The sequence below is a fragment of the Amblyraja radiata genome, chromosome 3, assembly GCF_010909765.2.
Source record: "Amblyraja radiata isolate CabotCenter1 chromosome 3, sAmbRad1.1.pri, whole genome shotgun sequence".
Lineage (NCBI taxonomy): Eukaryota > Metazoa > Chordata > Chondrichthyes > Rajiformes > Rajidae > Amblyraja > Amblyraja radiata.
In genome coordinates, this window is record NC_045958.1 from 116333989 (window position 1) to 116356192 (window position 22204).

At 43.3% G+C, this 22204-nt stretch overlaps 1 protein-coding gene across 5 annotated transcripts in view; it reads right to left on the reverse strand.

The window, feature by feature from the left end:
* Positions 1-1548: 1548 nt before the first annotated feature.
* The window catches only part of arhgef28 (Rho guanine nucleotide exchange factor 28), a 170323-nt gene continuing 149667 nt past the window's right edge, over positions 1549-22204 (reverse strand). For all 5 annotated transcript variants that reach the window (XM_033018665.1, XM_033018662.1, XM_033018660.1 and 2 more), the window contains 2 exons: positions 8482-8604; positions 1549-4285 (listed from right to left, as the gene is read on the reverse strand). In XM_033018665.1, the coding sequence (XP_032874556.1) occupies positions 4104-4285; positions 8482-8604 (305 nt within the window). In that variant the 3' untranslated portion in view covers positions 1549-4103. The remainder of the gene's footprint in view (positions 4286-8481; positions 8605-22204) is intronic.

Sequence of the window (22204 nt, forward strand, 5' to 3'; positions counted from 1 at the left end):
ATAGAAGCTAATGCATATATATCCAGTTCAGTATTTACAGTTCTAGGTGTACAGCAGTATAAATAGCCTTTGTTTGGTTAAATGCGTGCAGATTTTAAAAAATGTTCATGAAATCATTGAGGGTCTGCACTTAACATGTGCAATCTAATGTAGAACAGGTGTGATTTGTATGAAGATTTGTCACTTCAAATAATGTTCTAAATGAGGCTTTGCTTTGGAGATTGAGCATAATTAAATTTCCAGTTATAAAAGACTTATGCACCATCAGTAAGCAACAATTGCTTAAATGTTAATCTCCACCCTGTTACAGACACCATGATGCTGAAACTCCTTCAGAATACGTACATGGTTGTTGAGTAAATTTGAATTGATGAGCTGTGGGATTTTTGCAGATGGCATTGGTGACCTATCTATCTCCTTGAGAAATATGAATTGAGGTAAACACATCGATAAATTGTTTGTGACTGAGCCAAAACACAAAATGCTGGAGTAACTCAGCGGGTCAGCCAACATCTCTAGAGGACATGTCTATCCATGTCCTCCAGTGATGCTGCCTGACCAACTGCGTTTAGTTTAGTCTAGAAATAGAGCATGGAAACAGGCCCTTCAGCCCACCCAGTCCACGCCGACCAGCAATCCCCGTACACTAGCACTATCCCACGTTAGGGACAATTTACAATTTTTACCGATGCCAAGTACCCCACAAACCTGTACTTCTTTGGAGTGTGGGAGGAAACCGGAGCACCCGGGGAAAACCCACGTGGTCAAGGAGAGAACCTGCCAAACTCTGTACAGACCACATCCATAGTCAGGATTGAACCCAGGTCTCTGGCAGCAACCCAACTGCTGCACCACTGCCGAGTTACTCCAGGACTTTGTGTTCCGCTCACAATTCCACCTGCAGTTCCTTGTGTCTCTATTTTGAAACTTTACAATAGATTCTGAGTTCTGATTCTTCTCACATTTAACAAATAAAGTTTCATTATACATTTCTTCACAAAGCTAACATTGTACTAATGCTATTTTTGTTTATTTTCTTGAGCATGATGGGCTAACATTACATTACTTCATAAGATAGACGCTTCTTCCCGGCGGCTGTCACTCTACTCAACAACGTACCTCGGTGACTGCCAATCACCCCCCCCCCCCCCGGACACTCCTCCCACAGGAAAAACACTACGTCTGTATATATGCTAATGTAAATATTTATTCAAATCATATGCTATGTCGCTCTTCCAGGGAGATGCTAAATGCATTTCGTTGTCTCTGTACTGTACACGGACAATGACAATTAAAGTTGAATCTGAATCTGAATCTGAAGAAGCTGGAATGACTCAGCCGGTCAGGCAGCATCTCTGGAGAAAAGGAATAGGTGACTTTTCGGGTCGAGACCCTTCTTCAGACTGAGAGTCAGGGGAAAGGGAAATGATAGAGCCGGTGATGTAAGGAGATATAGAACAAATGAATGATAGATATGCAAATTAAGATGATAAAGGATACAGGCCATTGTTAGCTGTTTGAAGTCTGTAGAAGGGTCTCGACCCGAAACATCACTCATTCCTTCTCTCCAGAGCTGCTGTCTGTTCCACTGAGTTACTCCAACATTTTGCGTCTACCTCCTATTGTTAGTTGTTTGTTAGGTGAGAACAGGTAGAGACAATGAGACTCGACAAGACGACTTTGTACCTGGTGCGTCTTGGGTGGCAGGGGACGGAGAGAGGGGGGATGCAGGGGTTACTTGAAGTTAGAGAAATCATGATTAACACCACAGGGTTGTAAGGTGTTAACCTACACCTGAATGTCTTTGGAGTGAGGGAGGAAATCGAAGATCTTAGAGAAAACCCATGCGGTCACGGGGAGAATGTACCAACTCCGTACAGACAGCACCCGTAGTCAGGATCGAACCCTGGCTGCCCTGGATTTCCCTGTTCTAGGCCATCAGTATGCACCTTTATACTGTGGCCCAAAAGTATTAATGTGGCCAGCCTGAAGGCAGAGTGGGAGATATGGGATGCAATGATGATTCCAAACTCATGCAAAGAACATCATTGAGGTTTTTTTAAAGTGCAAAAAAAAAGTGACATTCAAAAATAAACGAGAATAAGCAGGACCAGAGCTTATCACCAATAACAGTTCAACAAGGAATTACAAACACAACTGTAGGCAGTTTTAAAGGTTAATAAACCCAAGGGCACATTCTTCTAAATGGCAGCCAAATTTCTGAAGTGAACTGGAAATTGGTTGATTCTGAACTCACAAAGGGTCACTGTGCCTGGAGCCGCATCAGCATGAAGGAGGCGGCTGGCAGGATGCTCGCAGATCAGTGCGTGTTCCTTTATTGTTTGCAACATGCACTCAAATTATTTAGAAATGCACACAGAGGGTTTGCTGATAGCATCAAATCTTCTTGTGCGAGTGAAAAAAAAGGCCAAGACCAGGAATGACAAACAATTAACGGAGCAAAAATCTTTTTAAGTAAGCTTTTAGATTGGAAAATGAACCTAATAAGTGGCACATTCTATCGAACACGCAGTCTGAAGAATGGTCTTGACATGAAACGTCACCCATTCCTTCTCTCCACAGATGCTGCCTGTCCCGCTGAGTTTACTCCAGCATTTTGTGTCTATCTTCAGAGGAACAAAGTGGTGAGACATGCTGAGGAGATGAGTATATAAAACATAATCAGCATTTTCTGTAGGTTAAAACAGAAGGAGATTACAGTGGCATTTGTGGTCCATTTTCTGAAACTACAATATAATTTGTGGCAAGAAAATTACAGGTTCTTCAGCCTGACAGATGAAGCACCGGTCTCAGAAAGTGAACTCACAGAAGATTACAACAAAATTACTTAGGGTGCTGGAGGCATCTTGAACTACATTAGCTCAGGAAGGATAATTGACAGTGGGTCATTAAAGAAAGATATAACAAACTTTGGACAATGCATATAAACAATGAGGAGGACATTAATAGAAAGAGTCTCAAATCAAAGATCAATGGATAAACAGAAACCTATTACTTCACTGACTGTAAAGCATTTTGGGCAGTTTGAGATCATGGACAACACTTTATAGATGCACATAAAGACACAATGTGCTGGAGTCTCTGCGGGTCAGGCGGCATCTCGGGAGAACATGGAATAGGTGACGTTTCAAACATTATAAATGCGGATTGTTTCATTAAACTAGTGGTCTGAGCACAAATTGGACAATCATCAACTCAGGCTCTTAAGGGAAAATGTAGTACTGTACATGAAAGGTGCCAAATAGGTGAATCAAACTAACCTGGAAATCAGTGGATATACAGGGGTTGGCCAATTCCGGGATGCATTGAATGATTATATTTCACAGGGAGTTTCTGAGGATATCAACGGCCTGTGATATTTGCTTTGTGGAAACGTACTGCAACATTAGAATGGTCTGATCATTGCCACCTTCCGAGCATGCGATAAGACAGTGCAAAACATTGGGTTAACTGATTCAACACCTCAGTAGGGAAAGTGACTAAAGGAATATATTTGTAATATTCATGAAGAGGAATATCAAATTGTAACCGAAAAACAAAACTTTAGCGAGCGCCAAGTACAACAAACACCAAACAAAATTAGTAACCACCGCTCAGACTTTCCGTGATGCTGCTTCAAGCAGGGTTTTCATTGTACCTCACCACACTTGTGCATTTGACAATAAATACGTGACTTGATAAAATAAAATGGAACCAGCATCGAAGGGGTCCACTTTGCCTCTGGGAAATTAAGTTTAAACTGAATAAGCAAGGTAGTGTTTAACTTTAGACAAATCGCAAAACCTGTCCTTGAAATTAGTAGTATGCAAGTTAGATATAGTCATTTTTGATTTACAACTGCTTCAGCTGGCCTGACATAACAGATGATATATCATTTCATGTATCACAATCTTATCGCTAAAGTGAAACGTGTAATAAATTTCATGAAACTTCAAGGTTTATAAGCATTTCTGGATCTACGAGGCTTTGTGAAGAATTTACTGCTCGATTTCAGTACTTGTAACATTTAACCAAATGCGACCAAGAGGTCAAGGTGTCCCGTTGTTCCAGTTTCACATAAAAGTGCTGATGTTGAAAGAGATTCAGAAGTAGAATATGTTTTCCTCCTCTGCCAAGTCCTCTTGACCATTTTTGCTTTCTTGTGGGGCAAACGAGGGCCCTTCCATTAGCTGGTGTGCCGACTGTTGTGACTGCAAAGTCCATGGATGCTGAACACTTGTAGCTGCTTGCTGCACAGACAAGTCTGCTTGTTTGTCATTCACATCTGCACAAAGGGACAAACAGGTAAACAGGTAAACAGGCTTCATTTCAATTCTTCTCTCTGGCTGCAGGGAAGGAGGTGCCGATGAGCAATTAAAATGGAATCGAGGACAAACTTCTGCCCATCGAGTCTGCGCCGACCAGCGATCCCTGAACACACTATGGACAATTTACAGTCTTTACTCAAGCCAATTAACCTCCAAACCAGTATGTTTTTGGAATGTGGGAAGAAACCGGAGCACCCGGGGAAATCCCATGCGGTCACCGGTAGAACATACAAACTCCGTACAGACAGCACATGTGGTCAGGATCTACTTTGATTGGTCTCTGGCGCTGTAAGACAGAAACAAATGCTGTGCCACCCCCTTTAGTTTGATTTTAGTTTAATTTAGAGATACAGCATTGAAAAAGGCCCTCCGAGTCCACACCGACCATTGATCACCCATTCACACTCATTCTATCTAATGCCCCTGTCCCACTTAGGAAACCTGAACGGAAACCTCTGGAGACTTTGCGCCCCACCCGAGGTTTCCATGCAGTTTCCGTGCGGTTCCCGGAGGCTCCCAGAGGTTCCCGGAGGTTTTTGTCAGTCTCCCTAATGGTCGAAAGTGGTTTCCGCTTCTTCTATGTTCCGGCGATTATTTCAAAAAATTCCAAACCGGCCGCGACTAAAAATAGGTTGCCGTTTAAAAATCGGTAATTATTGAGTCGAAGTCGGTTGCGATGCTAGTTGAAGGTGGTTGCCGGAGGTTGCAGGTAGTGGAAGGTCCTACCTGCAACCTCCGGCAACCACCTGCAACCACCTTCAACTAGCATCGCAACCGGCTTCGACTAAAAAATGACTGATTTTTAAAACGGCAACCTATTTTTAGTCGCGGCCGGTTTTGAATTTTTTGAAATATTCGCCGGAACATAGAAGAAGCGGAAACCACTTTCGACCATGAGGGAGACTGACAAAAACCTCCGGGAATCGCACGGAAACCTTGGGTGGGGGCGCAAAGTCTCCAGAGGTTTCCGTTCAGGTTTCCTAAGTGGGACGGGGGCATTATCCTACTTTCTCATCCTTCTCTACACACTAGGGGCGATTTGCAGAGGCCAATTAACATGCACACCCACGTATATTTTAGATGTTGGAGGAAACCAGAGGATCTGGAGGAAACCCACCCAGTCACAAGGGGAACGTGCAAACACCAAAGAGCTAGCACCCGAGGTCAGGATCAAACACGGCTGTCTGACACAGTGAGGCAGCAGTTCCACCAGCTGTGCCACTGTGCCGCACACCTTTGGGGCTGTGAGTGAGAAATCCTTGAAGGTTCCTCATAAAGCTGTACGTTTCTTTGAACTGGCAGAGGCTCACAACAGTAAATTTATAGCCTTTTCTTTTGTTTCCCCCTTGGGTCATGGAGCACAAAGTTTTCCCCGGGTCACCAGGAAACTGTGGGTTTATGCTGCATTGGGCAAACTCCCCCATGTCCCATTTGGGAATCCTTTCCCGAAACGTTACCACATGTCAGTCAGTGACCACTTCACATTAGTCCACAGCAGTAGTATCCCACTGATCAGTTTTATGCAGAGCAGCTGCTTCCCACCGTTCTCCAGGCACTTGGTCAGGAAGTTAGCAAAGAAATACTAATAATGCTATAAAGAACCTTGTACCCAGCTGCTTTTCCTAGATCACCATGTTATTCACAGGGGTATATTCCCATCCAGGTGCTAAAAATCAAATCCTCCATGCTCCTGATTCAATCCCGGAATGATATTATCAGGAAAACAGAAGCATTTAAGTTTTTATTTGATCCACAAGAAGTCAAGAGACATAAGCACAAAAAACAGGTGAATGCTTTAGTGAAGTACAGAGGGAATCCCAGGTACACAAAAATGCTGGAGAAACTCAGCGGGTGCAGCAGCATCTATGGAGCGAAGGAGATAGGCAACATTTCGGGCCAAAACCCACACTATTGTAGGCATCAAAATCAGATAAGGCAGTAATCCTGGGTGTTGTCTGCTCTCTCAGAGGGATCTGTGAGGTCTCATGGCACTAGTTGAGTTTAGTTAGACAATGGAGAAACAGGCCCTTCGGCCCAAGATCGATCCTCCGTGCCGACCAGCGATCACCCCTTACACCAGCATTATCTTACACACTAGGGGCAATTTACAATTTTCTTTACCGAAGCCAATTAACTTACAAACCTGTACAACATTTGAAATGTGGGAGGAAACCAGAGCACCCAGAGGAAACCCACGTGGTCACGGGGAGAACGTGCATACTTCGTACAGAACGCCCCCTTAGTCAGGATTGAACCCAAGTCTCTGCTGTCGTAGGGAAGCAACTCTACCGCTGCGCCACTGTGCGACCTCTAATTTGATTAACATTGAAGAGATTATCCTAACATCCTAGTGAACGTTTACCACAATCAACTTCACTAAAATAAATGACAGATAAACACCGATCATCTGTATCTTTGGTCGAGACATATTAGCAAATAATCAAGCCACCTATTCTGATTTAGTCTAGTTTAATTTAGAGATACAGCGCGGAAACAGCCCCTTTGGCCCACAAAGTCCACGCCGACCAGCGATCCCTGCACATTAACACTATCCTACATACGTTAGGGACAATTTACAATTTTACCAAAGCCCCCAAAAAAGACAGGGGTTTTGGCTCCAACTGGTCTGCAAAATTAGAGAAGTGAACAATCAACGTAACCCAGGTTATATAACTCACCAGAACAGTTAGACAATTAATTATTTCAATATAGTGTTAGTTTAGTTTAGAGATATGGCGTGGAAACAGGCCCTGTGGCCCACCATGTCCGCACCAACCAGCGATCCCCGTGCACTATCTGACACACTAGGGACGATTTTCAATTTTGACTAAAGCCAAGTAACCAACAAAACAGTACGTCTTTGGAGTGTGTGAGGATGCAGGAGATCCCAGAGGAAACCCCCGTGATCACAGGGAGAACGTACAAACTCCATACAGACAGCACCCATAGTCAGGATTGAATCCGGGTCTCTGGTGCTGTAAGGCAGCAACTCTACCGCGACACCACTGTGCTGCTTGTATAAGAATTGTAATACATTTTGCAGTGAACCAGGGAGATTTAAAGGAAGTGCAAGCAATGGCAACTCAATGGAGAGATGGAAGTGAATTCAGGAACTGGGGCCTGACGAGTCGGAATGAAGTGGAGGAACTGAAGTGCAGGCAAGTTGGATGGGAGCAACATCATCTGGTGAGCCAGGTATGGAACTATCAGGCTTTCTGAATGACTGGATAGCGCATTATTGGAATTTTACTACACCTGGCCAGAGAAGCTTATTGCGGACTACTGCATTTGATACATTAACACACTGAGTATACTACAAAAATAATTCAAGGGTATTGGGAGATTATAATCTGCTGTATACATTCAATCATATAACCATATAACAATTACAGCACGGAAACAGGCCATCTCCTAGTCCATTCCGAACACTTATTCTCCCCTAGTCCCATCTACCTGCACTCAGACCATAACCCCCCATTCCTTTCCCGTCCATATACCTATCCAATTTATTTTTAAATGATAAAATCGAACCTGCCTCCACCACTTCCACTGGAAGCTCATTCCACACAGGTACCACTCCGTGAGTAAAGTTCCCCCTCATGTTACCCCTAAACTTCTGTCCCTTAATTCTCAAATCATGTCCTCTTGTTTGAATCTTCCCTACTCTTAATGGAAAAAGCTTATCCACATCAACTCTGTCTATCCCTCTCATCATTTTAAAGACCTCTATCAAGTCCCCCCTTAACCTTCTGGGGGGAAAAAATCCTTTATTTTTTTCTTAGCAAAGTTGGCTAATCCTCGTTTGGGGTGGCATGTACAGGTTTGTAGGTTAATTGGCTTGGTATAATTGTAAATTGTTCTTCATGTATGTAGAATAGCGTTTGTGTGCAGGGATTGCTGGTCGGCACGGACTTGGTGGGCCGAAGGGCCTGTTTCTGTGCTGTATCTCTAAACTAAACAAAACTCCGTGCCAGCAGGAGGTAGCACTAGATATGGGATAGTCTATTCACATCAGGCATCCTAATGTGCAACATTTCCAACAGGGACTCGCTAGCTTGAAATAAGAGGCAGGAATCGTAATATTACACCCATTCCCAAATCTGGGATAGTCAAATCAAACCCAGGTCCCAGTGGCTGCAAGTGTACCACTCACCTGAATGGAAAATCAAACTCTGATGCTCCATTAGCACATGACTTGAAGAACTACAGGCTTTTTCAGCATCATCTCCTTTCATGTATGCCCTCTCTCTTATATAGTTGGATGGATCATAGGAAGCTGTAAACAGTAAGAGAGAAAAAGCAATGTTGTTTTAATTTTTTTTAAATGAAACCATCCTGTTTCTCTGACAAGTGCAAATAAAGTGTACAGCAATGGCTCCACGTGTTCAATGAGCTACTGAGAATATAGAACAGTACCGCCCAGGAACAGGCCCTTCAGCCCACAATCTCAGTACCGAACATGATGCCAAGACCAACTCTTGTCTGCCTGCACATGATCCATGTCCCCCCCCGCCCATTCCTTATTTATCCACATGTTTATCCAAAAATCTCTTAAATGCAACAATTACCCCACAACCACCAAGCAGCACATTCCCGGCACTCACCACCCTCTGTGTAAAAAGGTTGCCCCGCACATCCCATTTAATCCTTGCCACTCTCACCTGAAAGCTATACCCTCTGGTATATATGATTTTTCCATCCTGGGAAAGGGGTTGAGACCGCCTACACTATCAATGCCTCTCATAATTTAATGTTCGTCAATAGCATCTACCCACAATCTCCAATGTTCCAGAGAAAACAAACCAAGTCTGTTCAACCTCTCCCTGTAGCTAATAGCCTGTAATCCAGGCATCATTCTGAGAAACCTCTTCTGCACTCTATCCAAAGCCACCTCATCCTTCCTGTAGTGGTCAACCCACACTGCCCCATCCTCATTGATCCCCTTCGTCACCTCAAAAAACTCAATCAATGTAGTAAGGCACAAGTGGCCATGGTCAAAGCCATGCTGACCATCCCTAATTAACCCATTATCTTTCTACTGGGAGTAAATTATATCCCAAAGAATCCGCTCCAATAGCTTCCCTAACACTGATATGAATATTGTTTATGACACTCTATAAATATTCTTGGTTTTTTTTTGTTTGTTTTTTGTATGCTGTTTCATACTTACTTTTTATTTTTTAGTCTGTTCGAAATAAAGGATTTATTATTATTATTATTATTATTATTATTAAATATAATTCCCTGGATTCGCTCTACATCCCTTCTTAAACAACGAACACAACGAACAACGCAACAACAAACTAACATTAGCTACTAGGTACACAAAAATGCTGGAGAAACTCAGCGGGTGCAGCAGCATCTATGGAGCGAAGGAAATAGGCGACGTTTCGGGCCGAAACCCTTCTTCAGACTGATGGGGGGTGGGGGGGAGAAGGAAGGAAAAAGGGAGGAGGAGGAGCCCTGAGGGCGGGGGGATGGGAGGAGACAGCTCAAGGGTTAAGGAAGGGGAGGAGACAGCAAGGGCTAGCAAAACTGGGAGAATTCAACGTTCATGCCATCCGGACGCAAGCAACCCAGGCGGAATATGAGGTGCTGTTCCTCCAATTTCCGGTGTTGCTCACTCTGGCATTGGAGGAGACCCAGGACAGAGAGGTCGGATTGGGAATGGGAGGGGGAGTTGAAGTGCTGAGCCACCGGGAGTTCAGGTAGGTTATTGCGGACTGAGCGGAGGTGTTCGGCGAAACGATCGCCCATCCTCCGCTTAGTCTCTTAGCTACTTTCCAGTCCTCTGGGACCTTGCCTTTGGCTAGAGAAAATGCAAAGGTCTTCATCAGCGTCCCACAATCTCCTCTCTTGTCTACATCAATAATCTATCAGATGCAGTCATCAATGTAATGGAGATAGAGTTCGGGGATAGGACCAGTGTACGCCTGGAAAAGGGATTGTTCAACATACCCGACAAAGATCACAGAATCTAAAAGATCCCATCACGTCCTGGGGATCAATCCTTTTAATGTTCTTCAATAGCCCCAACATCTCTACTCATATCGCCACAGCAGACAGACCCTGCAGTATGTCCTCTCTGAGTGCCGTTGTGACAACTCTTCCAACTCCAAGGCTTGTATTCACTGGAGTTTAGAAGGATAGGCTTGTATTCACTGGAGTTTAGGATGAGGGGGGATCTTATAGAAACATATAAAATTATAAAAGGACTGGACAAGCTAGATGCAGGAAAAATGTTCCCAATGTTGGGCAAGTCCGGAACCAGGGGCCACAGTCTTAGAATAAAGGGGAAGCCATTTAAGACTGAGGTGAGAAAAAACTTTTTCACCCAGAGTTTATGGAATTCCCTGCCGCAGAGGGCAGTGGAGGCCAAGTCACTGGATAGATTTAAGAGAGAGTTAGATAGAGCTCTAGGGGCTAGTGGAGTCAAGGGATATGGAGAGAAGGCAGGCACGGGTTATTGATAGGGGACGATCAGCCATGATCACAATGAATGGCGGTGCTGGCTCGAAGGGCCGAATGGCCTCCTCCTGCACCTATTTACTATGTTTCTATGTTGCTTTTCCTTCCCGCTTTAGGTCTGAATCATTGAAACCCTGGAACATTGAGCTCATGACCAGTCAAGTCCCTCGTTTCTGTAATGGCCACAACATCATGATCACCGGCAAGAACCAGGTTCTAAGTTCATCTGAAGATAGACACAAAAAGCTGGAGCAACTCAGCGGCTCAGACAGCATCTCTGGAGAAAAGGAATAGATGACGTTTCAGGTCGAGAACGTCTTCAGACTGAGAGTCAGGGGAAAGGGAAATGAGAGATATATGCAGACTGTGATACAGAGAGATGTTGAACAAAGATATGCAAAAATAGCAACGATGATACAGGAATCTGGCCATTGTTAGCTGTGAGCCAGGTGAAAATGGATTACGGACAATGAGACTCAACAAGACGACTTTGAAGCTCATGTGACAGGTGGGGGAGGGATGGAGAGAGGGGGACTGCAAGGGCACTTGAGGTTAGAGAAATGAAGACATACTGCTGGGTTGTAAGCTGCACAAGCAAAATATGAGGTGCTGTTCCTCCAATGTCTTCTGCTTTCCCCACAATGTTCCATGCAACAAGATAAACACACTTCAGCCCATCCGCTGTAATATATTCCTTTACCTCTCCCTCCCTATCCTGACTTTGAGACTTACTGGCCCTAACCTCTATCTTCCCATCACTCCTTCCAATTTCGAAGCTACGATTCTGGTTCCCACCCCCCTGCATCTGTAGTTTAAATTCCCCTGAGTAGCAGCAGCAAACCTCCCTGCAAGGATATTGGCCTCCCTCCAATGTCCTTGGGGGGGGGGGGGGGGGAACCAAAATCCTTTTACATGATGAGCTACTATTTAACAACTTTGAAGAAATCAGTAAGAGTGCGTAAGAAGGAATTAAAAAAAAAAAATCAGGATTTAAGAATAATATGTAGTAAGGAACTGCAGATGCTGGTTTAAACCTAAGATAGACACAAATGTTGGAGTAACTCAACGGGACAGGCAGCATCTCTGAAGAGAAGGAATGGGTGACCTTTCGGGTAATTCTTCAAACAAGAGGACATGATTTGAGAATTAAGGGACAGAAGTTTAGGGGTAACATGAGGGGGAACTTCTTTACTCAGAGAGTGGTAGCTGTGTGGAATGAGCTTCCAGTGGAAGTGGTGGAGGCAGGTTCGATTTTATCATTTAAAAAGAAATTGGATAGGTATATGGACGGGAAAGGAATGGAGGGTTATGGTCTGAGTGCAGGTAGATGGGACTAGGGGAGAATAAGTGTTCGGCACGGGCTAGAAGGGCCGAGATGGCCTGTTTCCGTGCTGTAATTGTTATATGGTTATATGGTTAAAGACCTTTCTTCAGACTGGTTAGGGACAAGGGAAACTAGAGAGTTAGACGGTGATGTGGAGAGCGAAAGAACAAGAATTAAAGATATGCATAATATATAAAAAATAATATATTCTGTCTCTCGTTATTCGTTACCTATCTCGAAGGAAAGATTCTAATACTTTGCTATCAGTTTACTAAATGCTTCCAAGATGGCTCCCAACCCAGGCGACTATTTGCGTGTTAGCCAGAACAGCAGATCTGCATCACATATTGCAATCGCTCCACATTCTTTAATCTCTATCCCTACAGCAACATTTCTATCTTTATAATACCCTTGAACTATCCTTGATCGGACTTGGCTGGCTTTACATAGAAACATAGAAAATAGGTGCAGGAGGAGGCCATTCGGCCCTTCAAACCAGCACCGCCATTCATTGTGATCATGGCTGATCGTCCCCTATCAATAACCCGTGCCTGCCTTCTCCCCGTATCCCTTGACTCCACTAGCCCTAGAGCTCTATCTAACTCTCTCTTAAATCCCTCCAGTGATTTGGCCTCCACTGCCCTCTGTGGCATGGAATTCCATAAATTCACAACTCTCTGGGTTTTTTCTCACCTCAGTCTTAAATGACCTCCCCTTTATTCTAAGACTGTGGCCCCTGATTCTGTACTCGCCCAACATTGGGAACATTTTTCCTGCATCTTACCTTGCACTAAACGTTATTCCCTTATTATGTATCTGTACACTGCAAATGGCCTGAATGTAACCATGTCCTGTCTTTCTGCTGATTGGATAGTGCCAAAGCAGGAGCGGGGTACTGATTTTAGATGATCAGCCATGATCATATTGAATGGCGGTGCTGTCTCGAAGGGCCGAATGGCCTACTCCTACACCTATTTTCTATGTTTGTATCATTTATGTGCCAATGTATTACAGTGGCCTAGAAATATATACACAAAGCACTTTTTATCTTTTCAATGCAAATGAAAGCCTGTTACTTCCAGAGTAGAATGAACAGGTTTTAATTTTGGGGCCAACACACACCACTCCAGAAATTCACCTCGACACTTCCAGTTACAAATTACAAAGTAACACACCATTCTGAAATAAAAACATCACTTTTCTGCGTTTATTTCCCATTTCCAGCATTTGCAGTTGTTTGGGTTAATTATCTGTCTTGTTAATATCATTTCAGGATCTAAATCCTGGAATTTCACAACTAGCTCAGTGGGAATTCTTTCAATGGAATGACTTGTAGCTCACTGCCACCTTAAGGGGCAATAAAGGATAAGCAATAATTGGCAGCTTCATCATCATGCCACACCCAGTAAAAAGACAGAATTAAAAACAGGAAGAAGCTCAATTATGATTTATTTCCATTTTTAAACACTTTTTAATGGTTAAACAATCTGACATCTTTCAGGTTCTTATTTTATATGAGGAGTAAATTGGCCTTTCTCTGTAGTTTAAATGGCACTCGTTAATGGTCATTCTATGCCCACCCTGGGTTGTTAATAAATTCATATGTAATAGGAATAGAATTAGGCCATTCGGCCCATCATATCTACTCCACAATTCAATCATGGCTGATCTATCTCTCCCTCCTAACCCCATTTTCCTGCCTTCTCCCCATAACCTCTGACACCTGTACTAATTAAGGATCTATCTATCTCTGCCTTAAAAATATCCATTGACTTGGCCTCCACAGCTTTCTGTGGCAAAGAATTCCACAGATTCACCATCCTCTGACTAAAGAAATTCCTACTAATCTCTCTCCTAAAGGAACGTCCTTTAATTCTGCAATTTGATATTTGATTGTTGCAATCTGATATTTCACAGTTATGCCTGAACTTCTGCTACCAACACATGGTTCACAACTAACTAGTTCTCGGAAGCTGCCTTGAGATTCAAAGACACTTCAGAACTATTTGGTTAATTTGTTTCCTGCTTTTATCTTGCTGCAACCAAATGAAATTTTAAAAAAATGGATTGAAGTGTCACCTTATCATGTTCTCACATCTCAAGGATTCCACACAATACTTTTCTTTAGAATTGCCGTGTCTCTTGTGCAGGCAACCAGAAGAGATGAATGACATGTCAATCTAGGTTTTTTTTTAAGATGGTCTTTGAGCTACAAGTTTAATAATGGAAGATGTCCAATCGTTCGATCATTCTGTTAACTTCACTTTTACAGTGTAGTGTTGGTTTATGTTCAGGTACCATCACGGCTTCTCTTGCAGTGACGTTTCCAGGTGGGTATAAATATCATTGACATTTTACACTGAATTGTAGGAGCGGTCTACTTTTATGAGCATTCCTTATTTTTAAACATGTCACGCACAAAAATAACCCGAAAGGAACAAAACCACTCCCTGCTCAAGAAACAATGGAATGATATAAACATCTAAACTGCCTGAATATCATGAGGCTAAACCAACCCTACTATCTGCGAATGAAGCAAAAAGTCAACATAGTTTTATAAATCAAAAGTCCTATTAGATCGACCGGGATCAAAACTGATCATGACCTTCATTTTCCGATGCCTTTATTACTAAAGCCACAGACAATTTCCAAAGTACTTCATTTTATTTTGCTGAAACTTTGTGCCGTACAACAGCCATTTTCTTTTCCACGTCTTATCTAAAAATTTTCTTGTGGTACTTTTTTTTTGGTAGAAGCCTGTCAAGAAGGATTATGCAGTGTAAATGTAATACATAAAGTCTGACATTTCAGTGTTATGTTTGATCCAATCTAACAGTTTACAATGTGTAGCTGCTAGCAGCCAGCTTCTGTTAGGATACTGAAACCAGGAAGAAGCTGTTTACTGAAAATGGATAGCTGAATAATTTGGTGTGATTTACAATGAATGGAGTCATTGCTGGCATAGAGGGGGAAGTATAACATGGATCCAAAGTGCTGCAAGTTGAACACAACGTGTCAATTCTGAAAAAGGTCATCTCGCACAGTTGATAAAATGATGGGCGGAAATCGCTTTTAAAACGCTTGTGGGGGGACAGAAAGAGAGAGGGCGTAGAGGGGAGAGAGAGAGAGGGGAGAGAGAGATGGCAGAGAGGAACGATCGCACGTTATAACGCGCCGCCGACCCATTCTGGCCGCCGCTGAACAACCCCCCACCCCCCACATTGCACCCTTCTTCACGGCAGCCCTGTGATGTTTCGGCTTTGACAATTCGAGGGACCTACACGGTAACAACACTAAGAGCAGCTCCGGGCCGCCGTGCTCCCCCGACTCGAATCGACTCGACGCCCAACTGACACACGCTCCGTCCTGCGCTGAGCATGCTGCGGGCCGGATAAAATCTCGTGGCGGGCCGGTTGCGGCCTGCGGGCCATAGTTTGGAGACCCCTGATGTACGCGTGCGTACGCATGATACTGTGTTAGCGCTGGCTTAATTGGGAAGAGTGTAGCGCTAGCTTCCTTCCCTCCTTCCTTCCACGTACCCCCACCCCCGGGATTTCCGCCTATAAAATGGTACTAAACTGCTGCCTGTGAACAATAACATTATGATAACAGCATTGCTACCAAAAGACAAGCATAGGAACAGATCAGAACACAAAAACAAAATGAATGTGGCTCTAGTATTCAGGAGATGATTGAATAAAACTTGTAATATTAACTCTGTTTTCTCTCTCCACGGTTGCTGCCTAACATTGGGTATCTTCTGTAGTGATACAGTGCGGAAACAGGCCCTTTGGCCCAACTTGCCCACACTTCCCTGCTACACTAATCCCACCTGCCCGCATTTGGTCCATATCCCTCTAAACCTGTCCTATCCATGTACCTGTCTAACTGTTTCTTAAACATTGGGATAGTCCCTCCCTGAACTACATCCACTGCACCCTTGATTCACCAACTCTGGGCAAGAGACTGTGCGTTTATCCGATCTATCCCTAGCATGATCTTATACGCCTCTATAAGATCACCGCTCATCCTCCTGCCCTCCAAGGAATAGAATCCCAGCCAACTCAACCTTTGCCTATAGATCAGACCATCGAGTCCTGGCAACATCCTCGTAAATTTCTTTTATTTTAGATTTCCAGCTATTGTGTTGTTGTGTATCTCACAGTTCTGGTATCTGTTGCTCTTTCCTCCAGAGAGACCAACTGAGAATAACAAGCATTCACTGCTCCCACACCATGCTGGCATCATTTACATCATTCATTTATTCTTGGTCCCCAGCTTACAACATTCATTCCCTTTTTGAGTTGAAGCCCACCCTACTTCTCTGCAACTTAAAAAAGTTAATTCCAACTTCTAGTTTCCATGGACCTGCACCAGATTAACTGTTTCTGTTGGGGAAGTCCAGAACAAGGGGTCACAGTTTAAGGATAAGGTGGAAGTCTTTTAGGACCGAGATGAGAAAAACATTTTTTACACAGAGAGTGGTGAATCTGTGGAATTCTCTGCCACAGAAGGTAGTTGAGGCCAGTTCATTGGCTATATTTAAGAGGGAGTTAGATGTGGCCCTTGTGGCTAAAGGGCTCAGGAGGTATAGAGAGAAAGCAGGTACAGGATACTGAGTTGGATGATTAGCCATGATCATATTGAATGGCGGTGCAGGCTCGAAGGGCCGAATGGCCTACTCATGCACCTAGTTTCTATGTTTCTCCCTACACATCGTGTACTTCCAGCATTTTGCTTTTACTTCAGAAAATACTTAGATCGAAACCCTATTAGGAAATACAGTAATGTTGGCAATGGAGATAATTATGCAACAGTGATGGAATTTAACCCATGCATATCAGTTCCTTGATCTCATTTCAAATATTTCTCATTTGTTCTTAGAAAATAGGGAAAGCCTTTTGGCCACCGAATCTAAGCCAATTAAATGAGTAATCTGATCAATCCACTCCCCTTCCTCTCCCTGTCATTATTCTCTCTCAGAGGTCCATCAGTGCCCTGGTTCTCCTGCCCATACTAGGAGTCATTTACAGTCACTAACTCAGCAGTTAGCATGTCCTAGGGATGTGTGTGAAAATCACATCACCCAGAGGAAAACCATGTGGTCACAGGGGGTTGGTTGTTGCTGACTCCACACAGACAGTGCCCAAAGTTCGGATCGCTGGAGTAGAGTGAAAGCAGCATCAACTACCATGCCACTGTGATGCCCTATAATTAAAGTATGGAAATTACGAAGGTCTGAAATAAAGTTCAAACTTCTGAAAAATCTAAACAGTATTCAAAACTTCTTCACATACATAAATAACCCTATGTTATTTGTATTCAGTTGAAAAGTCAAGAAAAAGTATCTATTGTGTGGAAAACTTTGTTTGATAGGAGCTACCTAATGTAGTGATGCTGACTTCAAATCATCTTCTGCCTGAGGCATTCAACTGAGACTTGATTCATTGTTTCAAAGGGAACATTATTGATTTCTATCTTTTGTGTGTCCATTTATCAGCAACTTCTTTAGATCCCTTTCATTTTATGCCGCTGGAGTATTGATCAATGTGCAGAGATCTATCAATAAGGTGTAAAGATCGTGCCTTACTGTGCCCCTTCATTGTGTGAGCAGAATAGCAATTTATTCTCATCCCTTGATAGAAGCTAATGCAATGAAAATACAAAGCTGGAAAGCAAACATATTGATTTTAATGTAGATCAAAACAAATTATAGTGCAAATTCCCAAGAAATATGTATCTACAGAAAATGCCAAATTGTCTCAATTGTGTTTGCATTGTCTGATTAGGCAGCAGAGGGCAAAACGCCATGGTTGCCAATGGAATTGTCTAGCAGCACAAAGTAAAAGCTGACAACCTTGCTATACAGAACATTAAGTGTTGGATTACATTAGTGGGTCAGGTGGCATCGCTGGAGGGCATGAATAGGTGACATTTTGGGTCCCTTCTTTACAAGTTCACAAGTTATATGAGAAGAATTAGGCCATTTGACCCATCAAGTCCAGTCCGCCATCTCTGTCTCCTAATCCCATTTTCCTGCCTTCTCCCCATAACCCTTGATACCCGTTCCAATCAAGAAATTCTTTCGACAAATTGGTCCCGCCCCCACTTCTTTCCCAGCTTTCTACTCTCTTTGCCAATCAGCTTGAAGAATGCTCCCAACCCGAAATGTCAACTATCGTCCACAGGGCGCAGAAGATTATTGGGACACAGCTACAGCCTTGGAGGGCATCTACCACACACGGTGCCTCAGGAAGGCCGTCAGCATCCATAAAGACTCCTCACACCCTTGTAATGGACTGTTCGAACTACTTCCCTCCGGCAGACGTTACAAGGCCTTCTACGCCCGAACCTCCAGACTCAGGAACAGCTTCATTCCCACAGCTATAGCAGCTCTGAACCGGCCCTGCTGAATGCCCCCCCCAACCCCCCTGGACTGTCTCCCTCGGATGGTCACGTCGCACAGACACATCTGCACTTTAGTCTGTTGAACTGTTTTGACTATTTTACTGTTCTTTTTACAATCCATGTTCTCGGGGTATCTAAATCTAAATTCTATTGTTTATTTAAGTTATGACATCGGATGGAAGCTGCAAACCAAATCTCATTGCGCTTATGTGCAATGACAATAAAATATATTATTATTATTATTACTATCATATCCTCCAGTGATGTGGCCTGACCTGCTGAGTTACACCAGCATTTTCTGTTCTACTCAAGAGTCCAGCATCTGCAGTTTCTTGTGCCTCCAATAAGGCTGTACCAATTGTTAATATTAGACTCTCACCTATTTGATTTGGTAGTGATAATTAACCATATATCAGGCAACTTACTTAACACCAACAAACCCATTCAGTGGCTGAGGACATTTTGATATGGAACCAGCAGGTGATCATAACCCACGGAATGAACTACAATGGAATTGTAGGCATAAAAGGAACAAAAATGAAATATATGGATGCAAGAAATTTGAAATAAAGATATAACATTTCTGGAATTACTCAGATGATCAAACGACACCCATGGAGAAAGAAACTTTTATGCTTCAATCAACCACAACTTGTGTGAAGAAACATAACTTGTAGAATTATGAAAGTGAATACTAGAAGCTAAAATGACATTTAAGCACCAGAGGCTTGGCATACATTTTATGGGCATTCACTGTGTTGAGGCAGAGAAGGAGAGAAGATTTTAGCTATTTGATGGATATTCTTTGCCTCAGAGAGCGGTGGAGGCAGGTTCTCTGGATACTTTCAAGAGAGAGCTAGACAGGGCTCTTAAAGATAGCGGAGTCAGGGGATATGGGGAGAAGGCAGGAACGGGGTACTGATTGGGGATGATCAGCCATGATCACATTGAATGGCGGTGCTGACGCGAAGGGCCGAATGGCCTACTCCTGCACCTATTGTCTATTGTCTATATCTCTCAAGATATAATTTACTAGTCAACAAAACACACAGCACATGAAAATAACAAAATTAATTGCTGAAGGCACACAAAAATGCTTGAGAAACTCAGCGGGTGCAGCAGCATCTATGGAGTGAAGGAGATAGGCAACGTTTCGGGCCGAAACCCTTCTTCAGACTGATGGGGGGGGGGGGGGGGAGAGGCGGGGAGAATAAAGGAAAAAGGAGGAGGAGGAGCCCGAGGGCTGAGGGAGAGGTAGGAAGAGGAGGAGACAGCAAGGGTTAATGGAATAGTGAGAATTCAATGTTCATGCCACCAGGATGCAGACTACCCAAGCGGAATATGAGGTGCTGTTCCTCCAATTTCCGGTGTTGCTCGCTCTGGCCATGGAGGAGGCCCAGGACAGAAAGGTTAAAATTAATTGCTGACTCTGCAAATCTGAAATTATGAACAATGGTCTTTGACCATCATGTTTATTTTATGATTCCAGAAGATTACAATGCGTGGAATCCATGATGAATTGACTGATTGCAGAAAGAACTGGCTTGCCCATTGAAGGCAAAGTCGATCTTTCATTTCCCATGTGACTTTTTGAGGAAGGTAGATAGGGTGCGGGTTTAAAGTCTATTTGAAGGACGCCCATGTGTTAGCAATGGATGCTTTCTTGTGATCAAGATTAGGTTTGCATCCTTAAGTTTTTCATTTAGTGATAAGTATTATACCAATTAAATAAGCTGACACCTGTGTGAGGCCACCTTATACACATGATTGATGGCATGGAATTCAGATGGATGAAATCAATCAGAGGAATGCAAGGGGCATCTCGGCCTTATCTGTAGATGTCGTTCATCTGCTTCAAATATTGGATAATTACCTGAAGAAAATTGTAACCATTGAGAGAAAACATGTCCCCATTTCTTGACATTGATCGGAAAATATCTGAGGTAGACTAAAATGCTGGAGAAACTCAACGGGTGAGGCAGCATCTATGGAGCGAAGGAAATAGGCGACGTATCGGGTCGAGACCCTTCTTCAGACCCGTCTCGACCCAAAACGTCGCCTATTTCCTTCGCTTCATAGATGCTGCCTCACCCGCTGAGTTTCTCCAGCATTTTTGTCTACCTTCGATTTTTTAGCATCTGCAGTTCCTTCTTAAACATCTTGAAAATATCTGAGGATTGCTTTAGTTTTCCTCAATAGTCCCAAAACATACAATGTGGGTAGAATTTATTAAATAGTAATTCAGGAGTCAGGCAATTTAGGGATACAGCATAGAAACACCTTAAACCTTTATCCTCTGGTTCCTGATTCCTCTACTCTCGGCAAAAGGCTACTCTGTGCGTTTACCCAATCTACTCCTCTCATGATCTTGTAGACCTGTAAAAGATCATCCCTCTTCCTCCTGCGCTCCAAGGAATAAAGCCCTAGCCTGCTTAACTTCTTTCTATAGCTCAGGCCCTCAAGTCCTGGCAACATCCTCGTAAATCTTCTCTGCACTCTTTCCAGCTCAACATCTTTCTTATAACATGGTGACAAACATTAACACAATATTCTAAATGTGGCCTCACCAATGTCTTATACAATGTTGGGATGTGGGAGGAAACTGGATCACCAGGGGGGGGGGGGGGGGAAGCCACGCGGTTGCAGGGAGAATGTGCAAACACCACATGGACAGCACCCAAGCTCATGATCGAACCCGGTCTCTGGTGCTGTGAGGAATGCAGCTCTACCAGTTGTGCCACTGTGCCAAATCAGGGAGTCAGTGTTGTGCAGGAGGCCATTCAGCCAATTAGTTCTGGCTCTCTGTAGAGCAATCCAATCATTCGTATCCCTCTACCTTTCCTTTGATCGTTACTGTCAATTTATCATTTACAGTAACATTTATTGTCATTTTACTGCCATATTGCTACTTTGGTCATTGTCCAGCATTTACCAGGAGTTCTGCCCACTTTGTTAGGCAATGGATCTTTAGGAACTATGCAAATGAATAAGTGAACAGTGAAAGGCTTGAATAGAGTGGATGTTGAGATGTTTCCACTAGTGGGAGAGTCTAGGGCCAGAGGTCATAGCCCCAGAATAAAAGGACGTATTTAGAAAGGATCAAGGAGGAATTTCTTTAGTCAGAGGGTGGAATTCATTGCCACAGAAGGCTGTGGAGGTCAATGGATATTTTTAAGGCAGAGATTGATAGATTCTTGATTAGTACAGGTGTCAGTGGTTATGGGGGAAAAGGCAAGAGAATGGGGTTGAGGGAGGGAAAGATAGATCAGCCATGATTGAATGGCGGCGTATACTTGATGGGTTGAATGGCCTGATCCTGCTCCTGGAACTTATGAATAAGCACTTTGTCTCACTATTGTCCTTTTTCATATTGTGCTGCATAATCTCTGAGGCTCAAATATGTTTATGAACTAAAGTAAACTTCAAATTAATCAAAAGGTTTTACATTCTCGCAAGCCAAACTTCAGAAGTGCTCAAAGTGAAAGAATATGTTCACCTGCAAGCTACCCGTCAATTAATCATTAGTCGAGCCAAGTCAAGTGAGTTATGTTCAATAATTTATTGTTCTGGTTACCCTGAGTTGTCAGATATCACATAGCTATTTTTTCCCCAAATAATTCCATCAATCATAAAAGTAAGCAAATTAAGTGCCTGACAGAGGATTGAAACCAGAGGG